Source organism: Ictalurus punctatus, chromosome 2 (assembly GCF_001660625.3).
Source record: "Ictalurus punctatus breed USDA103 chromosome 2, Coco_2.0, whole genome shotgun sequence".
NCBI classification, from domain to species: Eukaryota; Metazoa; Chordata; class Actinopteri; order Siluriformes; family Ictaluridae; genus Ictalurus; species Ictalurus punctatus.
This window is the reverse complement of record NC_030417.2, coordinates 3,127,481-3,149,121: the sequence shown is the minus strand read 5'-3', so window position 1 is coordinate 3,149,121 and position 21,641 is coordinate 3,127,481. Positions and strand designations below refer to the sequence as shown.

The window sequence follows — 21,641 nt, the reverse complement described above, 5'->3', positions numbered from 1 at the left end:
GATCAGAGATCATCATACTCTGGAGTATTCCTTTAATGATCATGAGTCTTTATTGGTCACATATACAGTAGAGCACAGTGAAATTGTTTTCTTCGCATACCCCAGCCTGTGAGGAAGCTGGGGTCAGAGCGCAGGGTCAGCCATGATACAGCGCCCCCTGGAGCAGAGAGGGTTAAGGGCCTTGCTCAAGGGCCCAACAGTGGCAGCTTGGCAGCGCCGGGGCTTTAACCCCTCATCCTTCTGGTCAGAAACCCAGAGCCTTAACCGCTAAGCCACTACTGCCCCCATACAAATACATATTAATATACAGTAGAGCAAAATGTATTACTTTTAAAACATTCATAAATAAAAAAATGTTGTTTTTATTAATAGCAGTTCATGTGTGTGTGAGAAGGGGGGAAGAACGAAAGGAAAACAGAGACATGGGATGATCACATGCTCCCGTGTTTGTGTTCTCCCACCCACTCCTCTGTTTCTCCATGTGCACTGGGCTGATAACAGAAGAGACACAGCAATGTTCCATGAGAGATTTGTTTCCTTTATTTAATCAGGCTGTCCAAATTAGCTTTTTTTTTTTTTTTTTTTCCCCTCCAGCTTACAGCCTCGCTACCTTTTTTTTTTTTCCCTCCGGCTTTTTCATTCCATTCTGCAGAATGTTCGTCCTGCCTCTCAATACAAAACAAAGAGTTGAGGATTTCTGCATTCGCAGTGTGTGTTCCTGTTTGTTCGAAGTTCTTCTGATGGAGATGTTTTACACATCAGGCCAATCTACTTAATACGTTCTTAAACTGTAGCTTTTAACTCTATAGTGATTCTATCCGGACGGGGCACAAGGCAGGTTATTTACCCAGATGTTAAATTACGGAGTTTTCGTGAACGCTTGAATCGATTCCTCAGCTCCGCCCACTTTGGACTCATTTGCATGCCAGTATTTCACAGATTCTCACACAGATATATATATAAATAAAATAAATGACACAAAAGGCATCAAAGAAGAGAAATCGGTCGACATTTTATCAGCGAATATTACCCACGACTCCTTGCGTGAGGGAGGCGACGTTTTGTGACGGCTTGCTTCGTCGAATTCAACCTGCGAACATGGCGGACGAGTGTAACGTGTAACGAAGACGTGACGCGTCTTCGGTATTTAAGGGTAAGAACTTAAGCGCTACGCACGAAATATAAATGTTATTATTATATAAGGAATAACGAATGAAGAAAAGCTGAAATGCAACGAGGCGTTTAGGGTGACGGTGTGCGTAACTAGGCAACGACGTTCTCTTCCGTCCCGGTGCTCGCGTACTCTTTTGCTACACGTTCAAAACTAGGCACTTTTCCTTCACAGAGGCCATCCTTGTAGCGCACACGATGCGTCACACGCGCGTCACAGACGCGGATGTTCTTTCGTTTTCACGAAATGAAAACAATCGCACATACTCCCCGGATTCAGGGAACAGAGACGGATGAATACACTGATGCTGGGCTGGAAAGAAAAGAAGAAGAAGAAGAAGAAGGAAAAAAAAGTAAAAACACACATTTTTGAGAATCAGGAACATCATGCAGATGCGTCACGAACCGTATCGGCGAGATAATCCACCTCTAGGACATCGAGGACATCTCGAACAACAGTCTAGAACATTGTGTGAAAGCTTCTCAAGGCTGGATTATTGCATTTTGTTATAAAATATCATTCGTATGCACGATTTTGATCCTAAAATGGTCGCGGGGAAACCTGGAGCCTATCCCAGGGAGCATGGGGCACAAGGCGGGGTACACCCTGGACAGGGTGCCAGTCCATCACAGGGCACAATCACATACACACTCACACACCCATTCATACACTACGGACACTTTAGACACGCCGATCAGTATACCATGCATGTCTTTGGGCTGGGGGAGGAAACCGGAGTACCCGGAGGAAACCCCCGCAGCACGGGGAGGACATGCAAACTCCGCACACACAGGGTCCCCGGTGGGATTCGAACCCCCGACCCTTTTGTTAACTTGTTGTTTATTAAGGACGAGTGCATTTGAACAAAACCCAGACAGTTTACTAAAAGGTACGTAACTAAGCGTCTGCGTTATCTTCCTTGACGACATGGCATATCGAGCACACTTTGACGAACACGCTGATTTTCTACCTCGAACGCCTCATGAGCCGATATCGTCTTATAGACCCCTTTCCCGTCTGTCCAGGATTCCGTACGCGGATCCACACTTCCATAAAATCTACCGGAAATACTAGACCATCCAGATACCTTTGGGAGACTCGGATACTTTTTAGGACGGATAGTAGTAAGCGAATCGGGACGCGGAAATAGCGTCACCCGTGTAGAGCTGCACATTTCCCAAGAAACCCCCAGTGTAGACTTAAAGCAGCAGGAAGTGGTCCGGATGAGGCTCGTGTGTGTTCCATCACTGTTGGGTTCCTGATCAAGGTTCTTAACTTTCGATCTGGCTCTTAATCGTTCCGTACAGGATTCCGTCGAGTTTTTTATGATTGTTGCGCGCAAAAATGCTTGATTTTGCTGTGTGTGTGTGTGTGTGCAGGAAAATGTGAACATTGCGTAGTTTCCTTGATTTTGTGCTCATGTCTGCGGGAATCCTGGAGGGACTGCTTAAATTCTGATAAAGGCACCTGCTTGATGAAGGAGTGTAAATAAAGTACACCGGTGACAGTCTTTTTCCGATCACCTTTAACCGAGGAATTCAGGTTTTTAAGTGAAAACTAAAAAGTAAAATGTCTGATTGCAGGTCTTTAGGTTTCTGGAAGTTCTAGAAGTATCTTCATGCTCTCGCTTTTGTCCGGTTCTTCTGTTTATGTTGTCTGTCTGTCCTCTGTTATGTCTGGAGACTACTGTTTTCTGTCTTTTCTATCTGACGGTCATTGTTTATTTATCTGCGGTTTCTGTCTGTTATGTCTAGAGTCTACTACCTTTTCTGTTTGTTTATTTGTTTGTTTGTAATCTCTGAGGTTGTCTTTTGTCCCCGTTATCACGTTTTGGTGAGTGTCCTCTCTTGTTTAACTCGCTCGTTCTCGAGATCCTGTGATTTCTCTGTCTGTTTTTGTACTCTCTGTTCTGTCTTGTTTGTTGTCTTCTCTGTTATTTTTCTTCTGTTCTGTCCGGGTTCTCTCCGTCTTTCTGTCTGATACCTGAGGGTCCTTCAGCAAGTTTTAATACAGCAGATGCTGTAGAAATTTCTGTGCTGATAGCAGGACACACTAATTCTCCAAACATCTCTGGCTCTAGCATAGAACATGAGTGTGGGATGAGTGTGGGATGAGTGTGTGTGTGTGTGTGTGTGTGTGTGTGTGTGTGTGTGTGTGGCCAAATTCATTTGTACTCTTTCTTTGTTGGAAGCGAGTTTGAAGATTGTCGAGTTTGTGTTGTCTATGTTAGTCAGCCAAACAGCCTGGGGGTCCATGGTGTGTGTGTGTATGTGTATGTATGTGTGCGTGTGTGTGTGTGTGGGGGGGGGGGGGGGTGTTTGTGTGTGTTGTAGGTGTGTGTGTGAGTGTGTGTGTGTGTGTGTGTAGGTGTGTGTATGTGTGTGTGTGTACATGTAGGTGTAGGTGGGTGTGTGTGTGTAGGTGTGTGTGTGTGTAGGGGTGTGTGTGGGGGTGGGTGTGTGTCTGCGTGGGTGTGTGTGTGTGTAGGTGTGTGTATGTGTGTGTGTGTGTGTACATGTGTGTGTAGGTGTGTGTGTGTGTGGGGGTAGGGGTGTGTGTGTATGTGTGTGTAGGTGTGTGGGGGTAGGGGATGTGTGTGTATGTGTGTGTAGGTGTATGTAGATGTGTGGGTGTGTGTGTGTGTGGGGGGGGGGGGGGGGGTTAGGGGTGTGTGTGTATGTGTGTGTAGGTGTGTGGGGGTAGGGAATGTGTGTGTATGTGTGTGTAGGTGTATGTAGATGTGTGGGTGTGTGTGGGGGGGGTGGGTGGGTGTAGGAGTGTGTGTGTATGTGTGTGTAGGTGTGTGGGGGTAGGGGATGTGTGCGTGCGTGTGTAGGTGTGTGTAGATGTGTGGGTGTGTGTGTGTGTGTGTGGGGGGGTGTGTGTAGGTACGTGGGTGTGTGTGAGTATGTGTGGGTGTGTGTGTAGGTACGTGGGTGTGTGTGAGTATGTGTGGGTGTGTGTGTAGGTAGGTGGGTGTGTGTGGGTGTGTGTGGGTGTGTGTGTAGGTATGTGGGTGTGTGTGGGTGTGTGTGTGTGTGTGTGTGTGTGTGTAGGTGTGTGTGTGTGTAGGTGTATATTACTAGTATTAGATCACGTATTTAGATCATACTGTACAGATCCCTGTGAATAAGCTTTTACTATAGAAAGGTATTAGAGCGAGTGCTATAATATTAACCCTCGTTTACCTCGCAACTCCGGGGTTAGGGGTTCGATTCCCGCCTCCGCCCTGTGTGCGTGGAGTTTCCATGCTCTCCCCGTGCTTCATGGGTTTCCTCCAGGTACTCCAGTTTCCTCCCCCAGTCCAAAGACATGCGGTGTCTGCTGATCTCTAAATTGTCCGTAGTGTGTATGTGTGTGTGTGAGCGTGTGTGTGCGTCTCCGCCTTATGCCCCGAGACCCCTGGGATAGACTCCAGGCACCGTGCGACCCTGTGTATTATAAGCGGTACAGAAAATGGTTGGATGGATGGATGATGTTTGTAAATTGATGGTTTTATGCAAAATATGCTGATGCAAGCAGAACAAAGTGCATGGTAAACACGGTGGCATCGGATGACCACACACACACCCACACACACACACATTTTAACCATCACAGAGTGTAGGAGTACAGACATGAACAGCAGGTGTGAACTAAATTGCACCATTGAAGATGTGTGTGTGTGTGTGTGTGTGTGTGTGTGTGTGTGGCAGCGCCTTTTTATCTGTGCCTTCTGTGTAGATGAGAAGAAGAAAAAAAAAGTAGAAACAAGATGCTCTCTGTTCTGCAGAAATTCTTACAAGACCCATAATATCCATCTGGAAGAACAGATTGTGTGTGTGTGTGTGTGTGTGTGTGTGTGTGTGTGTGTGTGTGTGTGTGTGTGATGTATCAGATGTATGACTTTTCTTCTTCTTTCAAAGGCCAAAATTTGACATCTTGGCACCGCCAGCCATAGTAAAGCTGCACAAACATCTAGAAACTTCCCGAACTGTAATCTCCATCCATACTATTGTTTTATTATATCTTTTTGATTTCTCATTTAAAACCTTGATTTTATTGGAGCATTTTCAGCAGTCCTTGCTGTAAATTGTAACACGTCAAAGCTCAGTACCTACATAAGTATGTTCGACAGAGACGGGGGGGGGGTGAAAACAGCTTCGATTCGGTAGACAGTATAATACCGGGGTCGTACAGACAGCAGGTCAAAGTCTGAAAGTCCTTATTAAATTTTAAAATACGGGTATTTACATTTTTATAGACTTGAACCGTGCGTGAATTAGTGCTATTTTCATACACTGTCCTTTTGACATCTCTGTAAATTTTAACGATCGCTTTCTTGGTTAAATTCATAGACATGCTGTCAGCAGACCTCGGTTCAGTCTAATTAGGCGTGTTTGGATGTGTAGTGCGCCTTTCGCTTGGCAAGTCTGCGTATTCTGTAGTGGAAACTGCAGTCAATCCACGTAGGCATTTTATAATGATTGTTTTGCATATGATTATAGGGTTGTTTTGGTGTGCTTTGTGTAGAGAGAAAAAGTTGGTGTCATGTGTAATCATGTGTTAATGGCTTGGCTTTCTAGACACAGTTGGAAACCCGGCAACTCATGACCTGTGTGAGTGTGTCTATGTGTGTGTGTGTGTGTGTGTGTGTGAGAGAGAGTATGGCTCTTGCACTAGCTCTATTTCTATGCTATGTTTCCTGAACCACAAAATTACAAAGTTCCAAGTCACTTACTGTTTATATGTGCTTCAAATAGCCTGGTGCTGGTACCAGAGCGTTGAGAAACCATTGTGGTAAGCTTCGGCTGTGTAAAAGGGCAGCGCCATTGTTTTGCTCATTTTCTCCCTGCCGCAGGAAAACAAGACCCGTCGAGGTCAGCTAAACATGGCACCAATAGCTGTCTAAACCTCAGCTAGCCTTTTTACCCAGACCTCATTTTTGTGTGAGAATGCGGGTGCAAAATGAATGTGTCGGGTTAGGTAGCCGAAAAGGACACGGTAGCAGAGGACTATAATAGCTCCGGCTAGCTTTTAAACAATCACTGATGGCAGCCGTACAGATGTTCAGCTAGGAAGTGCCAATCAAGTCCTATCGCCAGGGAGTTTAGGGAGCTCTGAGCAAGTCATTAGGTAAGGAAAAGGTCCAGGCGTTTCAATGCTGTGGGAATAGAAGAAGGAATTGGGTCAGAAGAACTCACTTAAAGTGAGTCAGTGGGTAGGGAGCTGGCCTGTGTCCTGGGTGGGGAATACTAAGTGAGCCGTGAAGTAGGGAGCTTGGTTAGTGGTAGACCTGAGGTAACGGCTAGTTCCAGGGCAGGGAGCTCACTTTGAATGAGTTCTGAGACTTGTTTGAGTGCACCCGGGGGTAGCAAGACAGTCCTAAAACATGATGCTGGTTTGGAGAAAGCACCGGGACTTTCAGAACTATAAGCAAGTCAAGGGGGTAGGGAGGTAGGCTTGAGTCGTGGTGTAGGGATCACAGAACAATATAGGGATGGGTTACTCCTTGGATAAGGAGCATTGAAGGAGTCTTAATGAAGCTAGCCTAAACAATCTTGGGGTAGGGATTTCACTTACATCAAGTTCCTGGGTAGTGGGCTTGCTTGGCATGAGTCCAGGTTAAGCTACTTCTGGGGTAGTGAGAAATGACCGTAGCCTTATAACTCAGCAAGTGTGTTGTCAATGTTCTGGGAGCCCACAGTTCCTGGGGTTTGGGATTCTGAGGAAGACCTGCATTAGGGATCTTATCTACAGTGAGTTGGTGGGGTAGGAAGTTCTGCTGGTGCATGTTAATTGGTAGATACCGTATCATATTTGTAGCAAATCCTGACATAAGGAGCCCACATGGATCAAGTTCTGCTGGGGAGTTCTGAACATCTCCTGGGGTTTGGAGCATACCTGTGTAAAGTCCTGATGTAGGGAGCTTACTTGGAGTGGACCCTGGGGTAAGCAGATTGCTCACAGCTAGTCTGGTGGTTGCTTTTTGAAAGAGAGCCCTAGGGTACCAAGCTCGGTGCATGGTTCGAGTGTTTAGGGCAGGCAGCTTGCTCAGAGTCTGCTTAATATCTGATTTTGTTTAAATAGAACCATTTTTTAAGTGTTCTGTATTGCTGTTACGTTCTCTGTCTTACCTTCTTGTATTGCTACACACAGACATACACAAAGTTCCCTTTGGCATGGTAGTGTCAGGTGTGCTATGTTATTCGAGGGAAAAGAGAGAGTGGAATCTGGGCTGTGATCCAGGCTGCCTATCTGCACCCCACCACTACTACCCAGACAAGCGCTGACACATTCTTCTCTTCTCTTCTCTTCTCTTCTCTGCCTTCTATCCTTTTTCCTCTTCCTCTTTCCACTCTTGAGTAAGAGAATGAATGAAGGGAAGCAGAGAGAGAGAGAGAGAGAGGCTGAGAGGTTGTGGGGTGAAGTGTTCCCATTAGAAACAGTATACATGTGCTCCACTTCAAAGGGGCCTTCAGCTTGCCTGTTTTATGTGGTGTACATCAAAAGATGTGAAGTGAGTGAAAGACAGAGAGAGAGAGAGAGAGAGAGAGAGAGAGAGAGTAATGGCTGGTTCCGAATTTATGCTGTATATGCCAGATTTTATTAACCACATATTCCGTATTATTGACACGTGCTGATTAGCAGGCTCTAAACTGAGCCTTGCCTCAGATTAAAATTTTTGCCATCTGTCTGGAAAAGAGACAGTAATATTTTTGGGCATTTAAAAAAAAAAAAAAATGCGCATACTGTAACATTGTTCTTGTCTCTCTTCAGCTCCCAGGATCCCACTTCCTGTCCACCCCTCAGCTTGCTCTCGGAATGGGACTGCACCTTCCCAGAGTGCACTTCTTCACTGGGGGGTGTGGCCATCCCGGGGCGGGACAGACAGCATAGACCCCCTGCAGTATTCTTTTGACCCCTGTGACCTTGGTGTGACCCTGTCCAGCCATGCCTTTCAGGCTGAAACTGCCTCGTACGAGGCGCTACAACGTGCTGAGCAAGAACTGCTTCGTCATTCGGATCCAACTGCTGGACAATCACATGATCGAGTGCACGCTGTCCGTCGAGGGGACTGGCCAAGAGTGTTTAGAAGCAGTCGCTCAGCGTCTCGAACTGCGAGAGGTGAGAAAAACGCAACTACCACGCGGTCAAATTCAATCATAAAGTTCTACACAATCAAGACCCTAGTACAAACAGCAGAATGTTAAATCAATACTGCAACACAATCGGTACAGTTCCTATACTTGGTTAAAGTTTTTCTAGGCAACTGCGCAATATGGACACTGAGCACAAGCTAGCTAATATTCATTCATCCATTCATTCATCTTCAGTAAGTGTTTTATCCTGGTCAGGGTTCCAGTGGATCTGGAGCCTTTCCCAGGAACATTGGGTACAAGTCAGGAATACACCCTAAATTGGATACCAGTCCATTGCAGGACAATATGCGCACCACTCATGTACACCTGGGGAACCTACCAGCACGGTTTTGGGAGATGGGAGGAAACTGGAGAAGCTGGAGGAAGCCTACACAAACACAGGGAGATCATGCAAAACGTCAGATAGTAACCCGAGCTCCAGATCAAACCGGAGACCCGGGAGCTGTGAGGACGCAACAGCGACTTTCGACTAGCGAATAATTACGGCTAATTTCTTTTAGTTAGCTAGCACCTAGCCATAAAGTCTTTGATATAGAAAATGTAAAAGTGTAGTGGTAGTGTAAACAAAACACATCTGTCAGAAGAATCTAAATTTCTCTCAGATGTGCGGTGTTTAGAAAGACTAGAATGCGTTTCAGTTACATTGGAATTGCACTTAGCGTCAACCATAAACTAGATATTGGAAACATTATGTCATAACTTGGAAAAAATTCAACTTGGGAAGTAACGAATACCACAAAAGTGAGTGGTTTATGTGAAATATTTATATAAAAATGGTTTAAAAAATTTTTTTTTCTTAATTTGATCAATTAAGGCTGAAGCAATTCGTTCAAAACATGACTACACAGATTATGAAAAATCGTGGGTTTGTATTATAGTGGTGTGCTTTCTTAACAGGCAACAACAATTAAATAATTAAATATAATTTAATCCACTATTCTGTACTTTTCTGTGAATATTTCCTTGGTATAAAGGAATCCCATAGAATCTTGAAAGAAATATAGTAGAACATTTTATAGAAATTCTGCAGAGTAAATCCTACAGGCCTACAAGTTACAAAAAAAATGAGTCTATAAGTGAAGTTGTAGTTGGTGCCAGGCTCTCTGTGGTGAGCTACGTCTCGTTTTACACTGGGTGTTTTTGGAGTTTGGGTTTGTGTAACAAAGCTCGTCAAAATAGTTGTGTTTCTTGGTTAGCGTCCGTGCCTTTGATCATGACGTGTCGCTCTGGGCTGCTTGAGGAGAGCAGCGCAAAATTTCCTAATGTGTTGAAATTTTGTAGGACTGCTTGCCTTTCTGTGCATGTGTACAATCAGTGTGGTCATCAATTAGATTTATATAAATATTTCTGCAATATAGATTGGATGTTTTGTGTGTGTGTGTGTGTGTGAGAGAGTGTAGTCTGAGAGCATATTCTCACCTTGTTGTGAAATTTCTCAGCCATTCTGAATGTCGTAAGTCTGTAGTCCCTTGACGTTTCCTGTCCTCTCCCACGACATCGTGGGCCACATGACCTCCACTGCCTTGAACCGCTCTCACACACACACACACTGACACATACCTCACTCAAACACATGTATGAAACAACCTATTAATACAGATGGAATGTAGACTATAGTACAGCAGAAATAATTTCCCCACTTTTTTGTTGTTGTTGTTGTTGTTTATTTGTTTTTTTCTCCCAGAACTGAAATATTTTATTTAATTTTCACCCATTTTTGACAAAATATTTTGTATTTTTTAAATAAAAGTAAAAATCTACTTTTATTTTACAAATATCATATTTTTTTATTTTAATTGTATCCTGTTTATTTTGTCTCATTAACTTTTTTTTTAATTTTATTGTTAAAATGTGTAATATTTTAATAATACAGCATTACATGCCTTCGAATATCATGTGGATTTGAGCTCACAGTATTCCAGAAAATAAAATATACAGATGTATAGATCATTGTTCCACACACAGGCCCACCATTCACCCGTTTTGACTTCTTTTCAAAATCCCCAGTTTAACACACCTCTGTTTAAATTCATAAAGCTTCGTCGAGAGCATCTTAAAGTGAGATGTTGCAGATGAACAAAATACAGACTCGTGCAATATTGCTGCAGATAATTTGGCAGAAAAATCACCACAACTTGTTCCCACACTTTTATTTGATTATTTTTTTTCTTCACGAACATAACCGACCAGTACCAGCGCAGGAGGTGGTGGTGTAGCCGGCGGCGACTCTTGTTGAACTCACCATGATCGCTGTACTGTGAGATTGTTTTTTTTGGGGGGGTGAGAAGCTCTCTGGCAAGCAGCATAAGACTTTGATGGGCTGGACTGGTTTATGGCTGCTTTGTGTGCCAGGAAGTGATTATGTTGCTAATAGAAGGTGGAAATTTATTTTCACAAGCTTTTTTTTTTTTCTTGCCATCATTATCCAATAGTTTCACGATTTGGTGTCCTAGAAAGTTTGTTTTCCTGAGTAGGATGTAGGATGTGAAGGAGTGAGAGTTTAACAGCTACCTGGCTACAAATTTATGTACGACAACATTCATTTCTAGGGCATTTATTAGGAGTGTAAATCTCAGGCTTCTACATGATATGTTACTGCTTCTATGCATAAAGCAGTCGATATTGCTGAATCAGCTACGACTTACAGAAGAAGCCTCAGATCGACTTTGTGTGGAATCTGGTGCGGGCTTATTGTTAATTCACGAATGAGAGTAATACACTGTAGAGCAGGGCTATTTAAAAAAAAGTATCAGAGCAAAAGTTGAAATCATTTTGAAAAGAAAATATAGTCTATAAAAATGTAAGCCTGTAAGACGCTGGCATGCTAAACTGTAGCCTACAGAACCACGTCCATTTTAGACTCGATGAATCGTCGGATTTCTGGGAGTTTGCGTTTCATTCGCACACACACACACACACACACACGAATGAACAGAAAATAAAGATGAAAGAAAAAGAAAATAAGGGCAGCGTGATGACCGGGTTGAGTTTTATACCTCGTTAACACAACCAGTGCGTGTTAAAAATAGAAGCTTAATTCCTACTGACTCATATCGAATAAACACTTCAGAAACCTATCTGGTGCGTATTAGCTTTTGCTCGTGCTTTTACGACCATACGTGGAGGTTATGTAAGTCATCAAGTAGGAGGAAGACTTTAATTGGAATTAATAGTTACATATGTACTCTACATATGGTTTTTAGCTAGCTAGCTAGCCACCAGGAACGAACCTGACTGTACTTCTGAGAGAAAAAATTCATAAATGAAATATTTATAAATGTATTTTTTTTTAATGCTTGCATGCTAACTAGCAAATACAAAACTGACTGGATTTCTGAAGAGATTTTTACGTAATATGTATACATGTAGGTTTTCATCTGTTAATGCTAGCTAGCCAACCAACAAACAAAACTGACAGAATTCCTGAAGAGAGTTTAGCTATGGCAAACACAATGGACAGGATTCCTGAAGTGAGTTTACTGTTAATGCTAGCTAGCTAACTTACAAGCACAAAACGGGATTAGTGAAGTGAGTTTTAAGTAAAAGTCATACTTGATTTTTGTCTTATTGTTAATACTAGCTAGCTAAGTAACACATAAAACTTACGGGATACCTAGGGGGATTTATTTATTTATTTATTTGTTTATTTATTTATTTTTTTACTGTTAATGCTAGCTAGCTATCTAACAAGATGAGAGGTTGAAGTAATATCCATACATGTATTAATATTATTATTATTATTATTATTATTATTATTATTATTATTATTTATTTTATTTTTTTTATGATAATGCTAGCTAGCTAACACACAAAACTGACAGGATTCCTGAAGTGATTTTGAAGTAATATTCATACACTTTTTTTTGTTTGTTTGGTTGGTTGGTTGTGTTTTTTGATGTTGCTTTTATTGTTTACGGTTGATGTTTGTTCGCTACCTAACGTACACAAAACTGACAGGATTCCTAAGAGATTTTTACATAATTTTTTTTTTTTTCCTGTTAAGGCTTGCTAGCCAACTTACAACCACAAATCAGACAGAATTCCTGAAATCGTTTTAAAGAAATATTCATGCATGTATTTTTGTATAATGCTAGCTAGCTAACTAACAAAATCAAAACTGACAAGATTCCTGAAGTGATTGTAAAGCAATATTCATATTTTTTTTGTACTGTTACTGCTAGCTACTGTAGCTAGCTAACAAAAACAAAACTGACAAGATTCCTGAGGTGATCTTTAAATAATATTCATTCATGCACTTTTTTACTCTTCATGCTAACTAGCTAACTAACAAAAACAAAACTGACAGGATTCCTGAAGTGATTGTAAAGTAATCTTCATATTTTTTGTACTGTTACTGCTAGCTACTGTAGCTAGCTAACAAAAACAAAATTGATTCCTGAAGTGATGTTAAGCATTAACTTTGCTAAAATGTTCCTATTATTTTTATACTATGAACTGGTTACGAGAAGAAACTTTGGAGATGTGTTGGTGTGTTGTGTATAATTATGCCGAGAACGTGTGTGTGTGTGTGTGTGTGGGTGTGTGTGTGTGGGTGGGTGTTTGCTTTTTGATGACATCAGATCAAACGTAGTTAATCTGAGGTGTGTTGATGAGCACAGGTTTTGCCTCAAGGTATCCCACACACTTACACTTTTAAACACACACACACTCACACACACACACACATACACACTGCTGAAAAAATATTTAGAATTAACTGGATAGAACTGGATTTAGACGCATTTGCTTCTGGATTTTTAGCATATTAGTAACCAGTTTCAGACATGTGTCATGAGTGTAGTGGAGAACATTAAGCATTAGTTGCATCCTTACACGATTACATGTTGTATAAGGATGATACGTTGTGTATAATATTGTTGTGTCAGCTATATTATTTAGCCTTTATTTTCTATTTAGTTTTAAAATACCCCAATGATATCGTTCTGAAATGACCGTTTCCTCGTATAAACCTTTATGTATTTAGCTCTGTTTTTTTTTTTATGAGCATGACTAGTTGTTTATACATTTCTGTTTATAAAATAGCTCAATTGTGCATGCTGTCTAAAAATTGAAAGTATATTTTAAAAATGTTTGCAATTATATTAAGTTATTTAAATGTAAATGTTTTACTGACACTTGATGAATGAATGAATGAATGAGCCGTGAGCCGCTGCGACTGTGCGCGCCGCCATTTGCTGTGCGCACCGCCATGATACGGTTATGGTTGTTAGTTAAAGTTGCCCTAAATATTTATATTTATTATGTCTTACATGCCTTCCTTATATTATTCCTGAATTATTATTTTTCATTTCTTTTTTTGCACTAATTTTATTCACAAATAAAAACAGGACAAAGATAAATATATGTATAATTTTTTAAAAATATATTAGGCATTTGAGTTAGTATTAATGTTGGCAAATATTATTGTGTCATTATAAGAGCCAATCAGGTTCCAATATGCAAATATATACCAAATCGACACATAAACATAATATATATATTTTTTCTGTTAAGGCTTGCTAGCTAATTTACAACCTAGCAATATTCTACCTAGCAACCTAGAAATATTCATGTGTGGGTTTTTTCTATAATGCTGTCTACCTTACTAACAAAAAACAAAACTGACAGGATTCCTGAAGTGATCTTTAAGTAATGTTCATTCATGCACTTTTACCGTTCATGCTAGCTAGCTAGCTAACTAACAAAAACAAAACTGACAGGATTCCTGAAGTGATCTTTAAGTAATGTTCATTCATGCACTTTTACCGTTCACGCTAGCTAACTAACAAAAACAAAACTGACAGGATTCTTGAAGTGATATTTAAGTATTGTTCATTCATGCACTTTTTACCGTTCATGCTAGCTAGCTAGCTAACTGACAAAAGCAAAACTGACAGGATTCCTGAAGTGATCTTTAAGTAATGTTCATTCATGCACTTTTACCGTTCATGCTAGCTAGCTAGCTAACTGACAAAAGCAAAACTGACAGGATTCCTGAAGTGATCTTTAAGTAATGTTCATTCATGCACTTTTACCGTTCATGCTAGCTAGCTAGCTAACTGACAAAAGCAAAACTTACAGGATTCATGAAGTGATCTTTAAGTAATGTTCATTCATGCACTTTTACTGTTCATGCTAGCTAGCTAGCTAACTGACAAAAGCAAAACTGACAGGATTCCTGAAGTGATTGTAAAGTAATCTCCATATTTTTTTTTTTTTACTGTTACTGCTAGCTAGCTAACAAAGGTTCCAATCAGCTAACAATCAGGTTCCATTATGCAAATATATACCAAATCGACACCAAATTTTTAAGGTAAATATTTGTCTGTTGTCTAATAATTGTTTTCTTGCAAATTGCACTTTATTAAAACAAATGTTGTGTAAAAAATTGTGATAAAGATATACTGAATGTCTTAAAGGCGGTTTTAATGTTGCATTACCATAACGGAGCAGAGTATTACCAACATCTAACGATCAGTTAAAGTAGCAGCAGCCGAGCAGCATGACAGCCATCATTACGATTATCTTCTAGTTAGTGATATCTAAAGAGGTAAAATCCAAAACACATCCCCGTCCGCTCATGACGTGTTCGATACGCCCATCAGACAGGAGCAAACATGTCGGACAGACTGGTATGCGACCTTGCACAACACAGTCGTCACGTTGTTGGCAGGTGTGTTTCCCTGAGCAAGTCAGCGGGAATCTGCAGAACTGGATCTGAGGATGGGTGAATACATGAATAGAAAGACTTTAAGAGCTCTCTTAGAGCCACACGATCACCGGATAACGATTAGCGTAGTGTCCGACTTTGTATACTTGCTGCACGCTACATGCAAATTCAATTTTGGTTTATATAGCACTTTTACCAATGCAGCCTTACAGAGATTTAGATCTTTATCGAGCAAGCCAGAGGCTGTTAAAAAAGGATGCCTAGCAGATGTGAAGACAGTTACATAGGGGTATATGTGAGCCGTTCAACAAATGTTTACCTTCCGTTTAAATACTATTTACCTCGTCCGAGCGACAGATATAATGCGAAGTTCTATTCATGTTCTACTTTCCAGATCTGCAATCGTACAGTAGTGCAGCGCGGTCACGGCAACATTTAGATCCATAGAGTTATTACTGCATCTAGTGGTTAAAAATAGGAACTGCAACAAGCGCTAACAGAGGCCCATTGGGGCAGGAATCACGCTGCATCATGCCTCAGAGGAAGATCACTGTACAGGAGAGTTAATTGGGTTGCCAGATTGGGTAAGATCTTGATTTATAGCGAATAATCAGAATGACCTCTAATACGTTTCTGCAAACGAAGTTAAAGCGAAAGTGCAGATGGAAAATTTTGGAAATTTTGCTGAAGCCTGTCAAGCCCGGTTAATGATATGAGCTCTGACTTACTGTAAATGACCCTAAAAATTAACTAGGTAGTAACCTATAGCGTAGGTCACGTGTGTTAGCCACGTGACTTCATTTCGTTTGAGGATACGTTGCTATTAATGTCATCCTGCAACACCAAAATCTATGGACACGTGTCAGTGCTGTGTACAATATATGGTAATATATTGTATACATATTTGTATACAATATATATTGTATAAATATATACATATTGTATAAATATATACATATTTAATATGTATCATAATTAGGGATGCACTGTAATTTTACACCGTCCTAACCAGCAAATGACACGTGTTTGTGTAGCTGATTCCTCCTCTCTCTCTCTCCCTCTCTCTCTCTCTTTCTCTCTCTCTCTCTCAGACGCATTATTTTGGCCTGTGGTTTCACTCTAAAGCTCAGGTGCAGAGGTGGGTGGAGTTGGAGAAGCCGTTGAAGAAGCAGTTGGACAAATTTGGCAACGAGCCAATGCTGTACTTCGGAGTCATGTTCTATGTGCCTAGCGTCTCCCGCCTCGAGCAAGAGGTCACCAGGTGTGTGTGTGTGTGTGTGTGTGTGTGTGTCTGCAAGTGCTTGTGTAACTGTTTAACTGACCTCCATCTGTCTGAACATCTGTGTGTTTTACTTTTGTATGTATGTGACTTTGAGTGTGCATCTTTGTGTGTGTGTGTGTGTGTGTGTGTGTGTGTGTGTGTGTGTGCACACTTGAGTGTGGGTCTGTGTGTGTGTGTGTGTGTGTGTGTGTGTGTGTGTGTAGTTTGTTTTTTCATCCTCAGCTGGCCAGACCATCTGTGCATCTGTGGCCACATTGGTAACCTGTCTCTCACACTTTCTCTCTGTTTTTTACTCTCTCACCCTCGCTCTCTGGGTCTCTGCATCTCTATCTCACTCTCTGTCTGTCTGTCTGTCTGTCTGTCTGTCTGTCTGTCTGTCTTTTCCTTTCTTTGTCTTCCTTTTACTCACTCTTTCACTGAATCTCTGCATATCTATCTATCTATCTACCTATCTATCTGTCTATCTATCTATCTACCTATCTATCTATCTATCTGTCTATCTATCTATCTACTCCTTTCTTTCTAGCTTCCTTTTACTTACTCTTTTACTAAGTCTGCATAGCGCTATCTATCTATCTATATATCTGTCTATCTATCTATCGTTCTTCCTGTTTTTTTATCTTTGTCTGTCTCTACTTCTTTCTCGCATTTTTCCTTTTCCTGTCTCCCTCGTTCACTGGGTCTTTCCCCCACTCCTCTTTCCTTTTCTATCTCTCTCACTTAGTCTGTCTTTCTCTCGATTTCTTTCTCTCTCGCTCTTTCTCTTTTTCCCCCCACCTATCTCTCTTTTTGGTCTCTTTTAGTCTCGATGTCTCCCCCTCTTTCTTTCATGCTCTCTCCCCCTCTTTCTTTTTCCTCTGTGTGTGTGTGTGTGTGTGTGTGTGTGTTTGCTGTGAGGAGGAAAGTCTCCCCTTGTCCAGACGGCTCCCGTTCAGCTGACCTCTTCCTGTCCAAGCTCTAACTGTGTGACAAATAGCTGTCCTCTGTCTTACTGCCAGTTCATACACACACACAGAGAGTGTATCATTCAAGTGTGTGTGTGTGTGAGTGTGTGTCTAATGTTCTCCCAACCGTGTTGACAGAAGTTCCAGCGTGTTTACAATTCACCGGGTGATTTTGGTTGGAAAAAGGGACGTGATGACATTTATTTCATTATTTATTCTTTTTTAGGTACGCCCGTATTTATTTTTTTTTATTATTTATTTATTTATTTATTTATTTATTTATTTATTTTACATGTTCCAGTGAAACTTAAAGGTCTAATATGTAATCTTTAAACATGTTTCTAGACCATTAATATTCATATGATTTCAAGGATGCCTCATCGAAAAATCGTCCCGTTCAATACATTCGGCTACTTCCTTTATTACAGACACGTTTACCCCCCCCCCCCCACCCCCCCCGAGCCAGAACACATCCGCCCCTTTTCTTTAAAAGGAAATTCTTCAGATATATGTAGGTTCAACGGCGTTTTGGAGTCAGTTGGGAAGGAAGGAGGAAGTGCAGACGGCTCTAAAATGTACACACTGCACCTTTAACCAAAATTTTAAAACACAGCATATGGTATAAAATAATAATCCATCACCACAAGACACATGGGAATTCTTTTTTTTCTTTCTTTCTTTCTTTTTTTTTAGTCCTGGAAAGTCTGATGTAGTGTGTATTCGTGTATGTGTGTGTGTGTGTGTGTGTGTGTGTGTGTGTGTGGTGAAGGGTAGGTAGGGGTAGTGCTGATTGGTATCCCAGACATCTCTGGAGGTCTGGTAGTGTGTAGGTCGTAGGCCAAAGGGGCAGGGGGCTAGAGAGGAACAAAGGATGGTTTGTGTGTGTGTGAGAGAGAGAGAGAGAGCGACAGAGAGAAAGAGAGAGACAGAAAGAGAGCAAGAGAGAGAGAGAGAGCGAGAGACAGAGAGTGTTAGGGAGAGAGAGAGAGAGCGAGAGACAGAGAGAGACAGAGAGCGAGAGACAGAGAGAAAGAGAGAGACAGAAAGAGAGCGAGAGACCAAGAGAGAGACAGAGAGTGTGAGGGAGAGAGAGAGAGAGCGCAAGAGACAGAGAGAGAGACAGAGAGCGAGAGACAGAGAGAGCGACAGAGAGAAAGAGAGAGACAGAAAGAGAGCGAGAGACAGAGAGAGCGACAGAGAGAAAGAGAGAGACAGAAAGAGACCGAGAGAGAGCGAGAGAGAGTGTGAGGGAGAGAGAGAACGAGAGACAGAGAGAGAGAGAAGGAGAGAGAAAGAAAGAGAGCGAGAGAGAGAGACAGAGAGCGACAAAGAGAGAGACAGAAAGAGAGCGAGAGACCGAGAGTGAGAGAGAGAGACAGAGAGAGACACAGAGAGTGTGAGGGAGAGAGAGAGCGAGAGACAGAGTGTGAGGGAGAGAGAGAGAGACAGAGAGAGAGAGAAAGAGAGGAGGGAACACTGCTCCCTGTGTGTTTGGGAGTCTGGCCGCTATTCAGGAGTCACACAGGAATGTTGGCATGGCCGACTGGCGTAGGAGGACCGGCATTCCACACACACACACACACACACACACACACACACACACACACACACACACACAGTCTTTTTTGAGAATAGCACTGTTTTTAGGTACAGGAGAAAGGAGGGGTCCAAGCACCAACGCATTTTCACAGCCCCGTACGTTAATCTTTTTTTTCCACTAGCTTCTGTCTAGCTTTTCTCAAGTTTATCTTGAGAAGCATTTTATCGTATGTGTAGTTTATTATTCTAAAAAATAAAAACGAAAAAAAAACAACAACAACAAAAAAAAACCCCAGAGTTAACCAGCAGAAGTTTTTCCGTCTCCAGAGTAAAACAGAAATTGTACTTACTCATGACGTGCCATGTTTGATGTTTTAGTAACCTCAGAAAAGCGAGATAGCTGAGGAAACTGCTGTCTATAACGGAAGTGCTAACATGAACTAACTTGCTTCACGGCCACAATTTTAAACGTAACTTTAAACGGATTAAAAAAAAAAAAGTATGACGTCATTCGTTAATAAATAAAAAAGCCAAAGGAAGATTTCCACACTGGTGGATAATCCATCAAGCAGTAGGAAAATAATCAACGAAAGCTTCATCACACCATCCTGTCGTTGATTCTTTTCCGATAACGGCACTTCCTGACGTCTTTATTCCTTTTATACAATGACAATTCCTTAATAAATTCCTTATTCCCTAATAAAATGTTCCCCAACTGACACACGGTGTCTTTTGCTTTTGGCTGAAAGCATTAGTTTCGATAGATTCACGTCAGGGAACTGAAACTGAACATGTGATGGTGTTGTATTATGACAGTTGAAATACTAGGACAACTCTATACACACTTTGTTTTGAGGGTTTTAATCAGGTATATTCATGTTGGACATGCCTCACATCTCTCTCTGGTTGTTTCAGAGTAGCTTGGCTGTGAAAGTCATTGCAGAAGGCTTCGGATATCTCACACGCAGCCTTAAGGTCGCTGAAAATCAAACGTTACTTGGGGGAAAAAAAACAAAAACATACTCAAGACGTCCCCTAAGTTTAGTGTGTAAGTGTGAGAGCGCTTGTTGATAGATTCTGTCCGCTGGTTTCGTCACACCTAGCACTTTTCCTCTGCGGCTTTTAGGGAAAGATGTTCCTCGCAACTTTTATCACACACACACTCACACACACACACACACACACACACACACACACACACACAAATGTTTTACTTTTTGATGGGAGTTACACACAAGGTGCTTGTCTAGCCCTGCTGGTTAAGCAGCCAGCCATGTCAAAGTGCCTGTTAGCCCTGACAACACGAAAGGTCAATGTCTCACACCTGGCCCGAGTCGCCGTGTGTGTGTGTGTGTGTGTGTGGGTGTGTGTTTATATGGGAGTCGCATATATGGACGTTTGAAACGAGGCGGTGAGTGTATCTGATTAATGTGAAACACAATCTGTGCTTGGCTTACTACTGCAGCTGTGAAAATGACCTCGAGCTGTGTGTGTGTGTGTGTGTGTGTGTGTGTGTGTGTGTGTGTATGAAATTTACTCAACGATCCACTCACCACATGTTCGCCCCTCGCCGAATGCGCTTCGTTAGCGTAGAACGTCGAAAGATCCAGCGGGCGCCAAAACTTTTGCCACGTTAGCCATGTGGACGTGTATACGGGATGAAATTTTCACGGCGTCATAGCCCGATCTAAAAACACCACGGTGTCACGGTGTTAATCGTCGATAAACACACAAGCCCGCAGTGGCGCAAACAAAACTGTTACAAAATCTTCGTAGAAAAGTTTTTCGTCGCATGTCAGCGTCTGGCGTTTAGAAGGCCGATCGATTGCCGTATTTTTGAATTGAGAAGTCGTACTAGCTACTCAGATGTTAAACTGCTGAGCTCGTATGCAAAAAGTGGGATATATGTCACACTTTTTGTCACCCTTACCCCTAACCCTAAGTTTGGCTGGTCTGCAGGACTGTAAGGGAGTTTGAAATCGTATACCTTTATATATATATATATATATATATATAGTAAGGTGATCTTTATTCTTTACTTCCTCTTCATTTATTCACACACACTCAGTGTTTAATTTCTCCCTGTCCCGCATTCCTCCCCCGTTAGCTGACGTCTAGCACACCTGGACTTTGTTTTGTCGAGAGTAGCCTTGAAATCACAGCTTGCTGGGGCATTTCTACCTACCCTCCTCCTCCCCCCTCCCCATACACGCACAGTTTTGCGATGATTATTCCAGACCACAGGCCAAAACATAAATACAGCCTGGAAAGCACCTCTCGCTTCACAGATTCACATAGTCACTCTCTCTCTATCTCATATTCCCTACACACACACACATCAGGCAGACAAAATATGGTTTAAGTTTGGTCTAGTTGCTCTCTCTCTCTCTCTCTCTCTCTCTCTCTCTCTCTCTCTCTCTGACTTTTTTAAACTGTATTTAGTCGGAGGGTGTAATCTGTCTCTGCCCTGCACTGCTAACCCATCATTATCCAGTGAGAAGGCCATTCCAGTGCCACGGCAACCCTTTAATTAGGAAAACCAGGCTGCCGCCGCACTGTTGGGGGAGGAGCCAGTGTGGTTCAGAGGGCGGAGTCTCTGTTAGGTACAATTCATTCTGATGGAGAAGTGCGCACCGTGTCCACCAACATGACTAACAACTTACATAACGCCTCTTCAAAGACGATGATTAAACAGAGATTACTTGCAAAAAAATAAACGAGGAAAAAGTGAAGGAATAATGAATTTCCAAAGGAATGCAGGAACGGGAAATATTAAACAGTACTTTTCCTTTAACGCAGATTGAAAGAATGCTGCAGTACGGCCAGTTGTGTGTGGGCATGTGCGGATTTGTGTGTGACTCAATGCCATGGTGGGAATAACTGACAGTTTTGA

At 41.9% G+C, this 21,641-nt stretch overlaps 1 protein-coding gene across 1 annotated transcript in view; it reads left to right on the top strand.

Moving 5' to 3' along the window:
- Window positions 1-21,641, top strand: part of LOC108255961 (protein tyrosine phosphatase non-receptor type 14) — a 49,871-nt gene that overhangs the window by 7,962 nt on the left and 20,268 nt on the right. The window contains exons 2-3 of the mRNA XM_017452372.3: window positions 7,931-8,278; window positions 16,075-16,244. Coding sequence (XP_017307861.1) covers window positions 8,105-8,278; window positions 16,075-16,244 — 344 coding nt within the window. The 5' untranslated portion in view covers window positions 7,931-8,104. The remainder of the gene's footprint in view (window positions 1-7,930; window positions 8,279-16,074; window positions 16,245-21,641) is intronic.